The sequence below is a fragment of the Nerophis lumbriciformis genome, linkage group LG37, assembly GCF_033978685.3.
Source record: "Nerophis lumbriciformis linkage group LG37, RoL_Nlum_v2.1, whole genome shotgun sequence".
Taxonomy (NCBI): Eukaryota; Metazoa; Chordata; class Actinopteri; order Syngnathiformes; family Syngnathidae; genus Nerophis; species Nerophis lumbriciformis.
In genome coordinates, this window is record NC_084584.2 from 15,102,501 (window position 1) to 15,118,898 (window position 16,398).

General features: G+C 43.6%; 1 protein-coding gene across 4 annotated transcripts in view; it reads left to right on the forward strand.

The window, feature by feature from the left end:
* The window catches only part of macf1a (microtubule actin crosslinking factor 1a), a 438,368-nt gene that overhangs the window by 168,313 nt on the left and 253,657 nt on the right, over nucleotides 1–16,398 (forward strand). For 3 of the 4 annotated variants that reach the window (XM_061930784.1, XM_061930787.1, XM_061930786.1), the window contains exons 4-6: nucleotides 2,670–2,759; nucleotides 7,552–7,629; nucleotides 7,713–7,805. In XM_061930784.1, coding sequence (XP_061786768.1) covers nucleotides 2,670–2,759; nucleotides 7,552–7,629; nucleotides 7,713–7,805 — 261 coding nt within the window. Of the gene's footprint in view, nucleotides 1–2,669; nucleotides 2,760–7,551; nucleotides 7,630–7,712; nucleotides 7,806–12,319; nucleotides 15,107–16,398 lie in introns of those variants that run through there. The other variant, XM_061930785.1, reaches the window with a different exon arrangement.

A 16,398-nucleotide genomic window follows, 5' to 3' on the forward strand; every position in this document is an offset into this window, starting at 1 on the left:
GTCCCAATCCGATATTTGGATCGGATCGGCTGCCGATATTTGCCAAAAATTGCGTATCGGCAAGGCATGGGAAAATGCCGATCCAGATCCAGTTTAAAAAAAAACTCCGGTCCGTGTTTTCCAACGCACCGATTTAAATAATACATTCCACTTTTCTGCTGCTCCCTAATTTCCGTTCCGCATTTTCCAGCACACCTTCAACACATCCACAGGTCTGTGAATTCTCAAGAAGTTGCTTTTAGCTGCTGGCATTACACGACCGGCTCTTCTCACTCTTTCCTGCGTCTCCCTCTCACAGACAGCAAGTGCACCTTCTTACACACGTCACATACTGTCACGTCATACGTCACATACTGCCACGTCATACGTCACATATGTATACGTCCTCTCGCAGCAGAGAGGTAGCAGCATGGCTAACGTTAGCTGTGATGCTAGCGCAGCCGTGCGAGCAACACTCCCTCTAAGGTGCGCACTGTTTAAGCGTCCTCTGCGCATAGCAAATCTATGCCACGCACAAAATCAAATAAAAAAATAAGCGCATAACAATTTTCGACACACGGACACGACAGAGAAAACAGTTTTCGTCATCATTGTTCAAATATTGTGACGTCTGTCAAGACGCTTATCTCCATTTGGTGCCACACGTCCACACCATCAAAATGCCGAGGCAAAAATTTCCACATCAACACCGTATGAAAAAATTTGTGATTTTTTTAGTTGTGTTTTCCTTCTCTGCATGAAAGTTTAAAAGTAGCATATATTAATGCAGTATGAAGAAGAATGTTTTAATGTAGACATGCAAGCCTTGAAAGAAAAATTTGAAAATCAAGACTACATTTCCTGCAAATGGGTGCATTTCTACCCTATATTTTAACTTTAGATTTATTCTCATATCAAACTCTGACACTTACATCCGGCGCCCCCCTCCACACCCTGGATTATAAATAATGTAAATAATTCAATGTGATTATCTTGTGTGATGACTGTATTATGATGATAGTATATATCTGATAGTATATATCTGTATCTTGAATCAATTTAAGTGGACCCCGACTTAAACAAGTTGAAAAATTTATTGGGGTGTTACCATTTAGTGGTCAATTGTACGGAATATGTACTTCACTGTGCAACCTACTAATAAAAGTCTCAATCAATCAATCAAAACACATAGAATCATCATACTGCTGTGATTATATGCATCAAGTGTTCATTCAAGGCTAAGGCAAAATATTGAGATATATATTGTGTATCGCAATATGGCCTTAAAATATCGCAATATTAAAAAAAGGGCATATCGCCCAGCCCTAGTTTCAATGATGCCATTTCTGTTTGTCATGTATAATTTTGTCTATTTTGTGTTTATCCTTGAATAAACAGGTCAGTTTCTTGTTACCAACCATTGTGTATTATTCAAACTCCCCTAATTCAGCTGGCTAGTTGTTATCAAGAGTACTAAAACCCTTTTAACATGATTCTGACAACTAAGTAGGCTAAATAACTTTAAACCTTAATACATGCTCAGATAGGCCAGTATCGGTCAGTATCGGTATCGGATCGGAAATGCAAAAACAATATCGGTATCGGATCGGAAGTGCAAAAACCTGGATCGGGACATCCCTAAACCAAACACCAAGAATAGACATTTGAAAGGCAATTTAAAATAAATAAAGAATAGTGAACAACAGGCTGAATAAGTGTACGTTATATGAGGCATAAATAAGCAACTGAGAACGTGCCTGGTATGTTAACGTAACATATTATGGTAAGAGTCATTCAAATAACTAACATATAGAACATGCTATACGTTTACCAAACAATCTGTCACTCCTATTCGCTGAATCCCATGAAATCTTATACGTCTAGTCTCTTACGTGAATGAGATAAATAATATTATTTGATATTTTACGCTAATGTGTTAATAATTTCACACATAAGTCGCACCTGAGTATAAGTCGCACCCCCGGTCAAACTATGAAAAAAACTGCGACTTATAGTCCGAAAAATACGGTAGTTGTGATTTCCCTCTCTGCATGAAAGTTTAAAAGTAGCATATATTAATGCAGTATGAAGAAGAATGTTTTAATGTAGACACATAGAATCATCATACTGCTGTGATTATATGCATCAAGTGTTCATTCAAGGCTAAGGCAAAATATCCAGATATATATCGTGTATCATGACATGGCCTAAAAATATCGAGATAGTAATAAAAGGCTGTATTGCCCAGCCCTTGGTGTAGTTTAAATGAAAAAGTCCCTTTTGTAGTTTGGCACGGCCTTGACTTTGTCGGCCTCCTGTGGTGAGAAGCAGTGCTACAGCTTTACAGTTTTGTGGTCCGGACTGCAGCAGAAGTTTTAGCAATGCAGAAAACCAGCTGTGGCGCAGGTCCGCATGTCTTCCTCGACCGTCCTTGATCTAGGTGTCTAAAATCCGACATCTTGTGCTTTTCCCCCTTTCCACTTCCAAATGACAAACAAGCCCTGACTGCTCGCCTCGCTGTGTATCCTGCTGGGTCATCACGTCACACACACACACACACACACCCCACTGCTTGTTGCCCCGGCAACCCTCATCGGCCGGTTGGCGTGACATGTCAGGTCAACAGCACCACGAACGTGCAATAATGAATAATTATCTCTTTCTTCCTCACCCCTCGTCTCACACCGCAGGTGAGGAAGCACATCACTGACCTCTATGAGGACCTGAGAGACGGACACAACTTGATCTCCTTGCTGGAAGTCCTTTCTGGCGTCACCCTGGTATGGATATAACGCGCGCACACACACACACACACACACACACACACACACACACACACACACACACACACACACACACACACACACACACACACACACACACACACACACAGTGAGTTCACGCTGAATAGCTCGTCATGTGACTTCCCATCATCAGTTAAGTTTTGAGGTCCAGGCGTGTGCTCTCCGCTTTGTGATTTATTCCTTCTCTCATTCGTCTTCTCCTGCCTCCCTCCCCGCCCTGCTGTTGCCGTAGCAACAGAGAAGCGCTCCCCTGCTGAGAAAGGCGTACGCCTCACGGGCGCCTCCTCTCATCCCGCTCACAGGAGAGGAGTATGGCGATGATGACGATGATGATGAGGATGATAAAGGAGCTCAGGGAGTACGTTGGGAGTGCTTAATGTCTCCGCCCTCACGCTGTACTCACTTTTGACCCCTGACCCCAAAACCTCACGCTCTGGCCTCTTAGGTGGAGCTGCATGAGAGTGACGCGTGGATAACAAGCCATTTCTCATAAGTGGATGATTCCTATGACAGGAATGTGCATGCAGGAAACAAACTTAATGTTTAATTTTCACATCATTACATCCTTAAAGGCCTACTGAAAAGCGATTCTTATTTAAACGGGGATAGCAGGTCCATTCTATGTGTCATACTTGATCATTTTGCGATATTGCCATATTTTTGCTGAAAGGATTTAGTAGAGAACATCGACGATAAAGTTCGCAACTTTTGGTCGCTGATAAAAAAAGCCTTGCCTGTACCGGAAGTAGCAGACGATATGCTCGTGACGTCACAGGTTGTGGAGCTCCTCACATCCGCACATTGTTTACAATCATGGCCACCAGCAGCGAGAGTGATTCGGACCGAGAAAGCGACGATTTCCCCATTAATTTGAGCGAGGATGAAAGATTTGTGGATGAGAAAAGTGAGAGTGAAGGACTAGAGGGCAGTGGGAGCGATTCAGATAGGGAAGATGCTGTGAGAGGCGGGTGGGACCTGATATTCAGCTGGGAATGACTAAAACAGTAAATAAACACCAGACATATATATACTCTATTAGCCACAACACAACCAGGCTTATATTTAATATGCCACAATTTAATCCCGCATAACAAACACCTCCCCCTCCCGTTCATATAACCCACCAATACAACTCAAACACCTGCACAACACACTCAATCCCACAGCCCAAAGTACCGTTCACCTCCCCAAAGTTCATACAGCACATATATTTCCCCAAAGTTATGTACGTGACATGCACATAGCGGCACGCACGTACGGGCAAGTGATCAAATGTTTGGAAGGCGCAGCTGCATGCGTACTCACGGTACCGTGTCTGCGCATCCAACTCAAAGTCCTCCTGGTAAGAGTCTCTGTTGTCCCAGTTCTCCACAGGCCAATGGTAAAGCTTGACTGTTATCTTCCGGGAATGTAAACAATGAAACACCGGCTGTGTTATCCGGCACAACAGTCAGGGAGTGCATTCTACGGCGGGGGTGCGTTATCCGGCACAACACCTGCCGCAATACACCGCTTCCCACCTACAGCTTTCTTCTTTGCTGTCTCCATTGTTCATTGAACAAATTGCAAAAGATTCACCAACACAGATGTCCAGAATACTGTGGAATTTTGCGATGAAAACAGACGACTTAATAGCTGGCCACCATGCTGTCCCAAAATGTCCTCTACAATCCGTGACGTCACGCGCAGGCGTCATCCTACCGAGACGTTTTCAGAAAGAGATTTCGCGCAAAATTTAAAATTGCACTTAAGTAAGCTAACCCGGCCGCATTGGTATGTGTTGCAATGTTAACATTTCATCATTGATGTATAAACTATCAGACTGCGTGGTCGGTAGGCGGGTTTCAGTAGGCTTTTAATTGTATGTAATGGAGCAATCATTTTTCAAATTGTGGTACGCGGGCTCCATCTAGTGCATACTTGCCAACCTTGAGACCTCCGATTTCGGGAGGTGGGGGGTGGGAGGGGCGTGGCTAAGAGGGGAGGAGTATATTTACAGCTAGAATTCACCAAGTCAAGTATTTCATATATATATATATATATATTTATATATATATATAAGAAATACTTGACTTTCAGTGAATTCTAGCTATAAATATATATTTCTTTTATTGTGTATATATATATGTGTATATATATATATATATATATATATATATATATATATATATATATATACCGTATTTTCCGCACTATAAGGCGCACCGGATTATTAGCCGCACCTTCAATGAATTACATATTTCATAACTTTGTCCACCAATAAGCCGCCCCGGATTATAAGCCGCGCCTACGCTGCGCTAAAGGGAATGTCAAAAAAACAGTCAGATAGTTCAGTCAAACTTGAATAATATATTGAAAACCAGCGTTCTAACAACTCTGTCCCAAAATGTACGCAAATGTGCAATCACAAACATAGTAAAATTCAAAATGGTGTAGAGCAATAGCAACATAATGTTGCTCGAACGTTAATGTCACAACACACAAAATAAACATAGCGCTCACCTTCTGAAGTTATTCTTCATTCGTAAATCCTTCGAATTCTTCGTCTTCGGTGTCCGAATTGAAAAGTTGCGCAAGCGTGGGATCCAAAATGGCCGGTTCCGTCTCGTCGAAGTCATCGGAGTCAGTGTCGCTGTTGTCCAGTAGTTCTGTGAATCCTGCCTTCCGGAAAGCTCGGACCACAGTTGTGACCGAAATATCTGCCCAGGCATTTACGATCCACTGGCAAATGTTGGCGTATGTCGTCCGGTGCCCGTCTTAGTGAAGGTGTGTTCGCCTTCGGAGCTGTGTGAAAAAAGCCACCCGGCCTCTTCGCGTAAACTTCCCTTAACCACTCGCTCATCTTTTCTTCATCCATCCATCCCTTCGAGTTAGCTTTTATGATGACGCCGGCTGGAAAGGTCTCTTTTGGCAAGGTCTTCCTTTTGAATATCACCATGGGTGGAAGTTAGCATGGCAAGCTAGAACCACAGTGAAGGATGACTTCTCATTCCCTGTGGTGCGAATATTCACCGTACGTGCTCCCGTTCCACAGTGCGGTTCACAGGAATATCAGTTGCTGTGAAATACGGTAGTAATCCGTGTGCGGATGGAGAGATTGCGTCTTTTTATGAACCGGATCCTTTTCGCTTAGTAGGAGCCATTTTGTGGTCTTTACAGATGTAAACAGGAAATGAAACGTACGGTGATATCCGCGCGTTTTTTCTTCTTCTTCCGGGGGCGGGCGGTAGCTTACAGTAGAAGAAGAAGCGCTTCCTGTTTTATGGGGGCGGGTGCTTACCTTGGCGGTTGCTTGCGTAGAAGAAGAAGCGCTTCCTGTTCTACCGGGAAAAAAGATGGCGGCTGTTTACCGAAGTTGCGAGATCGAAACTTTATGAAAATGAATCGTAATAAAGCGCACCGGGTTATAAGGCGCACTGTTAGCTTTTGAGAAAATTTTTGGTTTTTAGGTGCGCCTTATAGTGCGGAAAATACGGTATATATATATATAAATACTTGAATTTCAGTGTTCATTTATTTACACATATACTTGTTGAGTTAAGGGTTGAATTGTCCATCCCTGTTCTATTCTCTGTCACTATTTTTCTAACCATGCTGAACACCCTCTCTGATGATGCATTGCTGTGTGGCACGCACAAAAGTGCTTTCATCAAATGCACTAGATGGCAGTATTGTCCTGTTTAAGAGTGTCACAACATTGCTGTTTACGGCAGACAAACTGCTTTACGGTAGACCAAAACGTGACTGCTGTTGTTGTGTGTTGTTGCCGCCGCGCTGGGAGGACGTTAATGAAACTGCCTAACAATAAACCCACATAAGGAACCAAGAACTCGCCCTCGATCATTCTATAGTTATAGCGTCATTGGGCAGGCACACTGTTTATATTGTGGGAAAACGCCTGAATTTCGGGAGATAATTTGTCCCGGGAGGTTTTCAGGAGAGGCGCTGAATTTCGGGAGTCTCCCGGAAAATCCGGGAGGGTTGGCAAGTATGATCTAGTGGTACGACATAGATGTCTGTAAACTAGGCCTGTCAGCGATAAAGTACGAGTAGAGTGGAAAGACAAGTTGCCTCTATATTGAAACTATTATCATATAAATCTGATTGATGACACCCTAACCCTTCCAAAGTTTGCGGATTAATAGATTGATAGTATTTTGATCATATCTATCGGACATTCCCGAGCCATTTTGAGAGATAATGAGGAAGCCAGTCACGTGATCGTGTGACGCTGCGGTAGGAACCAAAGATCCCTTCCCCATCAACAACAATGCTAATCAAGCAAACTTTGTGAGAGCCACTTAGGAAAAAATATGATCCAGAACCTTATATTAAAAAAAAAAAAACTTTTTGAAACCGATACCGATAATTTCCGATATTACATTTTAAAGCATTTATCGGCCGATAATATCGGCAGTCCGATATCATCAGACATCTCTAGTGGACATGCATTCCCCAACCTCCAGAGTGTTACGTGTCTTTCAAGCCAGGAGCACAATGAGGAACTTTAACAAGTCAAAGTTTGATGTCAAGTGAAAGTGTTGCCAGAAACACGCATGTGGACTAATCCTGTGTGTTTTGTCAGTTAGAATGTCGTCTTCTCTCTCGCGTGTGTGTGTGTTTGCTACACGGTTTGGCGTGGAGTGTGCGGTTCTCTTCCTGGACCGGTTTGTTGTGGTCCTCAGCATGTCTTCAAAGCCTCCTTCACCAGAGGAGCATGCACAAAACCGCTGACTCGTGTTGTGACTCCTTTGGCGTTGTGTTGCAGTCCCGGGAGAAAGGCCGTATGAGATTTCATCGACTGCAGAATGTCCAAATCGCACTGGACTTCCTGAAGCAGAAACAGGTATGTTTCCACTTGGCTCGTTCAAACTCTTGTATCAAAGCCACACACCTCGCGTTTAAGAGCGCCTGCACGCTCTCTTCCAGGTCAAACTTGTCAACATCAGGAACGATGACATCACCGACGGAAACCCTAAACTCACGCTGGGTCTCATCTGGACCATCATCCTTCACTTCCAGGTCTGTGTTGGCTTCTTGTAATCATTAATTAGAACGTTGAAAGCGAATACGAGGGATGTCAACGTCGAACGCGAACATAAATTGTATTAGTTGTGCATTAGAAGGACTTAATAAGCATCAGGGACTTACAGAGCCATCTTTTAATTGGCTAACGAGATCAACGGATGAAGTCATAATGACATAATGGCTGACATCAGTGTTTCTGTTTTGTATGAATCGTTAAAGTAGTTGTCAATCGCTGTGGCTAGGGATGGGTACTGTTTACATTTGAACCGTGGTACTCTATGGCAGTGGTTCTCAACCTTTTTTCAGTGATGTACATTTTTTTAGTTAAGTACCCCCTAATCAGAGCAAAGCATTTTTGGTTGAAAAAAAGAGATAAAGAAGTAAAATACAGCACTATGTCATCAGTTTCTGATTTATTAAATTGTATAACAGTGCAAAATATTGCTCATTTGTAGTGGTCTTTCTTGAACTATTTGGGGGAAAAAAGATATAAAAATAACTAAAATCTTGTTTAAAATAAAACAAGTGATTCAATTATAAATAAAGATTTCTACACATAGAAGTAATCATCAACTTAAAGTGCCCTCTTTGGGGATTGTAATAGAGATCCATCTGGATTCATGAACTAAATTCTAAACATTTCTTCACAAAAAAAGAAATCTTTAACATCAATATTTATGGAACATGTCCCCAAAAAATCTAGCTGTCAACACTGAATATTGCATTGTTCCATTGTAATGAATGGAATAGCCTACTTGATTTGATGTTCAGTTTATGAACTTACAGTACATTCATATTTTGTTGAAGTATTATTCAATAAATATATTTATAAAGGATTTCTGAATTGTTGCTATTTTTAGAATATTAAAAAAAAATCTCACGTACCCCTTGGCATACCTTCAAGTACCCCCAGGGGTACACGTACCCCCATTTGAGAACCACTGCTCTATGGTACCAATGTTCAGTACTTGTGTGTGTGTTAACACATACGAATTGTTTTTGATAACAAAATAAAAAATGTTATTGCAACATTTAAAAATGAGCTGATGATGGTAACTTCTGTCCAGTTGTATCTTGTTTTAAGTCTCAATTACAGTTGCAAGTCCAAGACGTTATGGTAATACTGTATAGTTTATGTTGGCTATTGATTGATTGATTGATTGATTGATTGATTGAAACTTTTATTAGTAGATTGCACAGTACAGTACATATTCCGTACAATTGACCACTAAATGGTAACACCCGAATAAGTTTTTCAACTTGTTTAAGTCGGGGTTCACGTTGGTAGTCATTTCAGTCTTTGGTTGTGCCCTAAAAAGTGTCAACACTGTAAGTATTGTACTTAGAACGCACCAGCTAACTGTCGTCTTTTTTATGAACACAGTTTGAGGCGTTGAAACACCATGTAAAACCGTTAATGCTAATCAGAAGCATGTCAATAGCAAAGCCAATGTATATTAGCATCAAGCTAACACATTTTAGAAAAAGTAGGGCCTTACTTTACTTTCGTTGGAGTGATTTTTGAGTCAATTGCTTTGTTGGCATTGGAAATAGAGGTAATTTTGGCAGGGTTCCCTCTGTGCTACTGGAGTGCCAAAGTGTGTGACGTCACACGCAACCCAGGTACCCGTGCCAAAGTGTGTGACGTCACACGCAACCCAGGTACCCTAAGTTGGCGTCGTTAGAATTTACGTGACTCGGTGCCCGGTAGGACTGTCAGGATTCGGTCGGTGCCAAAAAGGTACCGACCATCCCTAGTTTTGGCAGGCTGCAGTTGACAAGTCTGGCCTCCAGTCCGTGGTGCTGTGTGCCCTCAGACAAGGTGACACCGGGTTGCTGCAGGAACGGTAGCGCAGGACAACCTCAGCAGGCGCTTGCGTGACTCAGCAGAAGGCAGTGAGTTACAGTGCAGGAAAAGGGGGATGGGGGGGGGGGGGTTTAGACGTCCAGTGTGGTCGTAGTCATGGAAAGTATGAACACAGCTTGGATGGTGAACTAATTATACAAACATGTGGGCCATGGCTGCTCTTAGACATATTTCTGTTAAGAACCAGGCTAAGAATGAGGTCTCTTCTTGCTGGATATTTTGTCTCCTCATAATCCGTTAAATTATATATATATATATATATATATATATATATATATATATATATATATATATATATATATATATATATATATATATATAATATTATAGGGCTGGGCGATATGGCCTTTTTTTAATATCTCGATATTTTTCGGCCATGTCACGATACACGATATATATCTCCATATTTTGCCTTAGCCTTGAATGAACACTTGATGCATATAATCACAGCAGTATGATGATTCTATGTGTTAAAACATTCTTCTTCATACTGCATTAATATATGCTCATTTTAACCTTTCATGCAGAGAGGGAAACCACAACTAAGTCAATGGACCAAAAGTATATTTATTAAACAGTTATTAAGCAGTGGCACAAACATTCATGTCATTTCCAAAACAGAAAGTGCAATATTGTCAGAGACATTTTAAAACAAGCTATGAGTGCACTTTTGTGCATGATGTCACTAAGATGACATATCAAAACAACACTAAATTAAAGTGCACTTTTTGTACAGAACGCCACTACAATAGTTTAAAACAAATAAAGTGCACTTTTGTGCATGATGTCACACAAGATATTTCAATAAGTGTCAAATATAAATGAGCTGCATAATAGGAAATCAAATAGTGTACGTCCTTCGCTATGTGGTAGGTTCCTGCGGATGTTATCTCCTTCTGTTGTTGACTATTTGTTTCATACGGTGTTGATGTGGAAATGGTTGCTTCGGCATTTTGTTGATGTGGCACCAAACGGAGATGTTGACATGCGGAGTTTCAATTACTCTTCATTCTCCAGCGGGTGACTTTTCAAATGATGCTACATTAGCAGTGGTGCTACTTTTTGTAGCAACGCTTTTGCCGCATAATTGTTCAACATATTCCCGCTTGAAGCCAAACCACCGCCAGACGATGGACCCCGTGCTGTTTTTCGTGGGAATTAATTCTTCCTCCATTTGTTACCAGATTCGCACCTTCTCTCTCTCGTATTACCACCCGCACCGCACCGTTAGCATCACAGCTAACGTTACCATGTCGCTACCTGTCTGCTCCGCGGGAGCGTGTGACGTTGCACACGTGACGTATGTAAGAAGGTGCACTTGTTTTAAGTCTCTGTGAGAAGGAGAGACAAGAAAGAGTGGGAAACGCATGTAGTGTAATGCTTGCCGCTAAAAGTATATCGTTTTTTATAGTCATTTTCTATATCGCACAGAGACAAACCTGCGATGTATCGAGTATATCGATATATCGCCCAGCCCTAATATATATATGTATATATATATATATTTGTATTTATTTCCTATTGTGAATTGTCTTGTGTAGTTACTCGTTTAAGCCACTTGGTGTCAACATGTAGCTCGCTAATAAAGATGACCAGCAGCGCCTTCCTTTTTTTAGCCCCGCCCACACAGGCTCTGCATGTTAACTAGTCAAATGAGTTGTCCTGAGCAGCCGTTGAAGCAAAGACATTCACATGGTATAATGTGCTTACTTCTACATGAAGCAATATTAGCTCCTCATGGTACAAAATGGCCTTTTTCAGCTGCTTGAACATGCAAACTCTTAAACCTTCCACTGGCCGTGCATCTGCCTCTGCTATTGACCAGAGAACAGCTAAATAATTGATCAAAAGTACCTTGTGGCCAGTGTCATATATGGAAAGCACTCGATCGCGCCAGAGGAAGATAGCATAGCTGATGAAGGCCTCGATTAGCTCGTGTTTGAGTGCATGCAAGACCTGTAATGCTTTGGGTGTTTTTTGATGGATTGCCGCTTCTTTCGCGACTTGTGCGGTTCTCCAGCCCAGTGAAACCACAGATTACACACACGATCACACACTTGCTGCTGAGGCAAACCGCTTAGATTTTTCTACATGCGCTGCATTGCTGCCAATCCTCTTAGTGCCAGCCAGGCTGTGATGCAACGTGTCATGTGCTAACTGAGAGGTGGTATTCAACAGTAATGCAGATATGGCCCTTTAAATGATGGTGTCAAATTGGTGTTATCAACTTTCATCTTCTTTTGTTGTTGTTGGATGCAAACGATACATTGTTGTCTTCTTCCATCCACCATGCATTGCCACACCTGCATTGGATTCTATTATTTTCTTCGTTGTTTAATAAAAAGCATTTGTATTAGGTACACGTGATGAATTATCACCACAGGTGGCATACATTTGCATTCATAGTCCCTTGACAGTTCACAGATAAAACATGGATGTAAACATTCAAGCATTCATTGTAGCGTTTAGCCCCAAAGTGTGCATTGTGGTTGACTAACAGTTAAATAAAAAAGCGAGGAGGAGCGAGAGAGAGAGAGAAGGAAGCAGTAGCAAGGAAGTGGAAAAGAGGAGGAGAGCCGAGTCAGACAGGGAGGGAGGGAGGGAGGAGGTTTAGTTTGTGTGTGAGAAAGAGAGAGAGAGGGAAACTGCAGCAGCCGGGAGATGAAAAGCTTTTCTCTGCCAGTGTCAAGCCAGCGATCAAGCTAGCAAGCAGAGGGTGGGAGCCAGGCAAGGGGCGTCACGTCCAGGCCGTGTGCTGTCACTGGAGCTCCCGGCTAGCCTTCATCAGTAGGCCTCAGACCAGAAACACCCTCGTGTGCCGGAGCGGATGACAGGCACAAACACACGCTTGTCGTTTTCGCCAATCGTATCGAGCGGAACGAGCTCGTCTTTAGGTGGAGGTGGAGACGCCTTGTGGTCCTCGTCTCCTTGCCCTCCCTTCCGCCTGTCTTCGAGGTGAAGTTCCAGACTTCCCCGCATTGGATGCCGAATCCTGCTGGCGCAGTTCCAGGTGCACATCTCTAACATGAACTGGGTCTTCCACCTGAACCGGATCTAGATTAGCTCTGAGTAAATAGATGCACCGTTTTCATCTCTTGCTTTAGACACCAGTTCTGTGCTCCTAATGAGATGCAGTGAGGATCTATTAGGAGACATAAAGTCCCCAGGGGAGCAAAGAGAGAGCAGACAGAACTGCTGGTCCACAAAATCCCCGTCTCCTGCAAACCGAGGATTTTGTTCAACTGTTGCGCCGTCACACTGCACCACCTATTGAAGCCAGGACTGGCACACGGAAGATTTATCCTGGAATGAGTTATCCTCCCTGACGTGGATGACAGCCGTCTTGACAGGAAAGCTGACATGGGACTGTAGAGCCATAAACAGTCTGGATCCGTTTTTGGGCATTAGAAATCATTCCACATGCTTCTTGGAAAAGGAATTAACCACAGAGATGTTGGATTGTAACGCTTAGACAGCCTTATGACCTGCATGTATCTGACGTGAGACCACACCGTGGGAGGACGAGGAGAAGCTGACTCTCAAACAAGCTGTGAGAGGATTGGCCGAGCCTGACTGCAATCTGTGTTACTATTGGCTGTGTGACTCCCTCTAACAACCAACCAGGACGCAGTGCTGCCTCGGCACCGTGGGAATCTGAGCTTTCATTTACTACACCAGTAATTGACCGCGTCACCTTTAATACGTCTTCCACCCGGACTCTTCCTGCGAGCTCTGTCCTATGTCACGGCAGTCGAGGGAGGTATCATTAATTCTGCAACATGTGCTTTCTGACCTTACCTGTTCATGAGCGTGGACGCCCTAACTTCAAAGACGATCCTGTCAAGCACAACATAGAACAACACTTTTTTGTGATGCTCTAGAGAGAGATTGACTGCACTCAACTTGTCAAACCTGCCAGCTCCTGATGACATGCTCTCATGACCACACAGCACCTCGCCTCAAAGAAGGCCTTTGATGAATCACACGGCGCCCTCAAAGCTGATTCCTTCCCTTCCTCAACGCGTCTCTTCTGTGTCCTCGTGTCCTTGGATTCTCGCGTAAATCTTCTGGGATCTAAAAAGAAATAGCTCAAGCAAAGCATCCGCCATCTGCCTGCAAGTTTACACTGGGGTGGGAAGGAAGATGCTCAAAGATGACCATGCCTGCAACTGAATCATTCATGGGCTGAGGGAAAAGGTTATTTTCCACTCACTTCTCTAGAGATGGCATCTATCCTGTTGGTCAGGTTTTATGAAAAATGGAACTTCCATAACTAATTTGTCACTTGAGTAGATCAACCTAACGCCTTCGTCCTCTGTTTTTTGCTGTAAAACTTGAATAGTCAATAGGCTTCCTGATGGGGAACTCAATGGGTTGTGTCAGAACTCTGCCAGAGGGGGAAACCAGTGGAAGCCCACCGCGTTCATCTAAGAGGCGGCTACGCTTTAGACGTAGACAAAAACGTAAAAAGAGCAGGAAAGTCGGCGTGGAAGAGCAGGTTTCTGAGAGACGCCTTGAGCACGAGGATGAGACAAAGTATGCTGCTGTTGAAACTTTAGACTCTGATCTCAGCCTTGGGGTGCGCTCTCATCTAACGGTGCAAAAGCTGGAATACCGCAGCACTCCTTCCCCAAATTCTTATAGTGGCCTTCCTGAACTCAGTCCGGTCTGGAGAGGAATATTTTGTCTTCCAGGAGAAGAAGACGCTGTCAGTGCCAGTGTTGACGTCTCCAGCATCCCGGGCCAAACCACTACCACTAGCCCGGTCTACACGGCACCAGCTCTGGGCAGCACTACGCCAGGAGGAGGGAGGGTCTGTCAGGTCCGGGAGAAGGTCCACGGGGTTCTTGACAAACCTAGCTTACTTGAAAGAAAAGAAAAAAAAAACAACGGTTGGGCAGCGAGGACATGGAGGGAAAGACAAAAGGAGGAGTTATTGGAGGGGGCACCTTCTGCAGGAGAGCACAAAGGTGTGGTGCACATCAGAGAGGTGGACGGTAAGCTCTGCGTGGTGAGGACTGTGTACCCTTATGACTTTGGCTCTCCAGCATGGAGGTGTGACCGTGAGGTGGAGGTTCATAAAGAACCGCCTGCTCCTTTTCCGGTCACAGAAAATATTCTCAAAGTCCAGCTGTCTGAGGATGAAATAGGAACTGATGCGGACACCTTCAACCAAACCTGGATTCCAGACAATCTAGGTGAAGGATTTGACTTGGACACACCGGGCCGCGTGCCGGAGAGGTCCTCTCTCTTTGGGTCGTCGGGCTACGCCAGCGACTTCCTCTTGACTTCGCCAGAAACAACTGCCACCACGCCCAATCGGGTGGACTGGGGGGCACTGACCAGCAACTCGTCTGAAAGGTTGGACCCCACAATGGAGAGCTCTCAGTGGCTGCAGCAACAGCCTGTCAGTAGTCATCTGTCACAGGTGTGTGCTTACTGATGTTAAAAGGAGTCTGAGGCTTAAATTGTTCTGGAAAGATTAGGCTACCAACAAAACTACAGAAGGAAACCAGAAATCTTAAAGGCTACAATGTTTTTTTTAACAAGGTTTGTACTCTCAAACCAGTATATTTTGCTTACTTTGAAGTCCAATAATGAGTGTTTTCGAGCAACATTAGTCTATTGTATCCTGCAATGCACTTAAATTGAGTGACGTTTTCCATTTGTGACCGCACATTAGCATTAGTAGTTTATGACAAGCTTTTCTTCTCTTTGGACATATTTGTAGCGAACATCATGTTGTTTGAGGGGGCGTCTTTGTGCTGTTTTGTCATAATCCTCTGGTGTCCTGTGGTGTGTTATCAGCTCTTAAAGGGCCTTTGCGCTCGTCTTCCTGCCTCCGTCCGACGGGTCTAATCGTGGCAGAGCAGACCATCTTGGTTGTCCGGCGCTTCTGTTTGCTTGTTACGACAGTATTGTCACACGCAGTGGAGTAAACTGACTGATGTTAGGGTGTTTTGGCCCAGACTGCAGTCAACTGAATTGTTGATGCTAATGTACTATATTTGTGTATTTGCTGTCATCAAAAGAAAACATCTTGATGAGCTAGAGATTGTAAATACACCGTAGTACCAAGCACCTTTTTATGTGAAATATGTTAAATAATGAACATGAGAATAACACCACTTCCTCTTCTAATCAGATTTTCCCTGTGCTACTTTGTGATAGCCGATAGTAGCTCGTGTGCACATTCACTGGCTTGTTGTCAAAGCAACTGTCGTGTTGGAATATTCAATATGAAGTGCAGCTGATGATGGGATTTACACTAGCTGCGTTTCCATTGCATCCACCCATCCATCCTTTTTCTACCGCTTGTCCCTTTCAAGTTGTGGGGGGTGCTGGAGCCCATTTCAGCTGCATTCGGGCGGAAGGCTCTGTACACTCTGGACAAGTCGCCAACACGGATAGACAGACAACATTCACACACTAGGGACCATTTTAGTGTTGCCAATCAACCTATCCCCAGGTGCATGCTCCCATTGCAGTTTTTCGCAAAATAAAAGCGATATTTCTAAAATGTCGACAAAGTACTTGCGACTTGTCGGTGTTTCCATTAATGGGTGTTTTGCGCCATCCATCCATCCATTTTCTACCGCTTGTCCCTTTTTTTGGGGTAGAGGGGGGTGCTGGAGCCTATCTCAGCTGCATCCGGGCGGAAGGCGGGGTACACCCTGGACAAGTCGCTACCTCATCACAGGGCCAACACAGATAGACAGA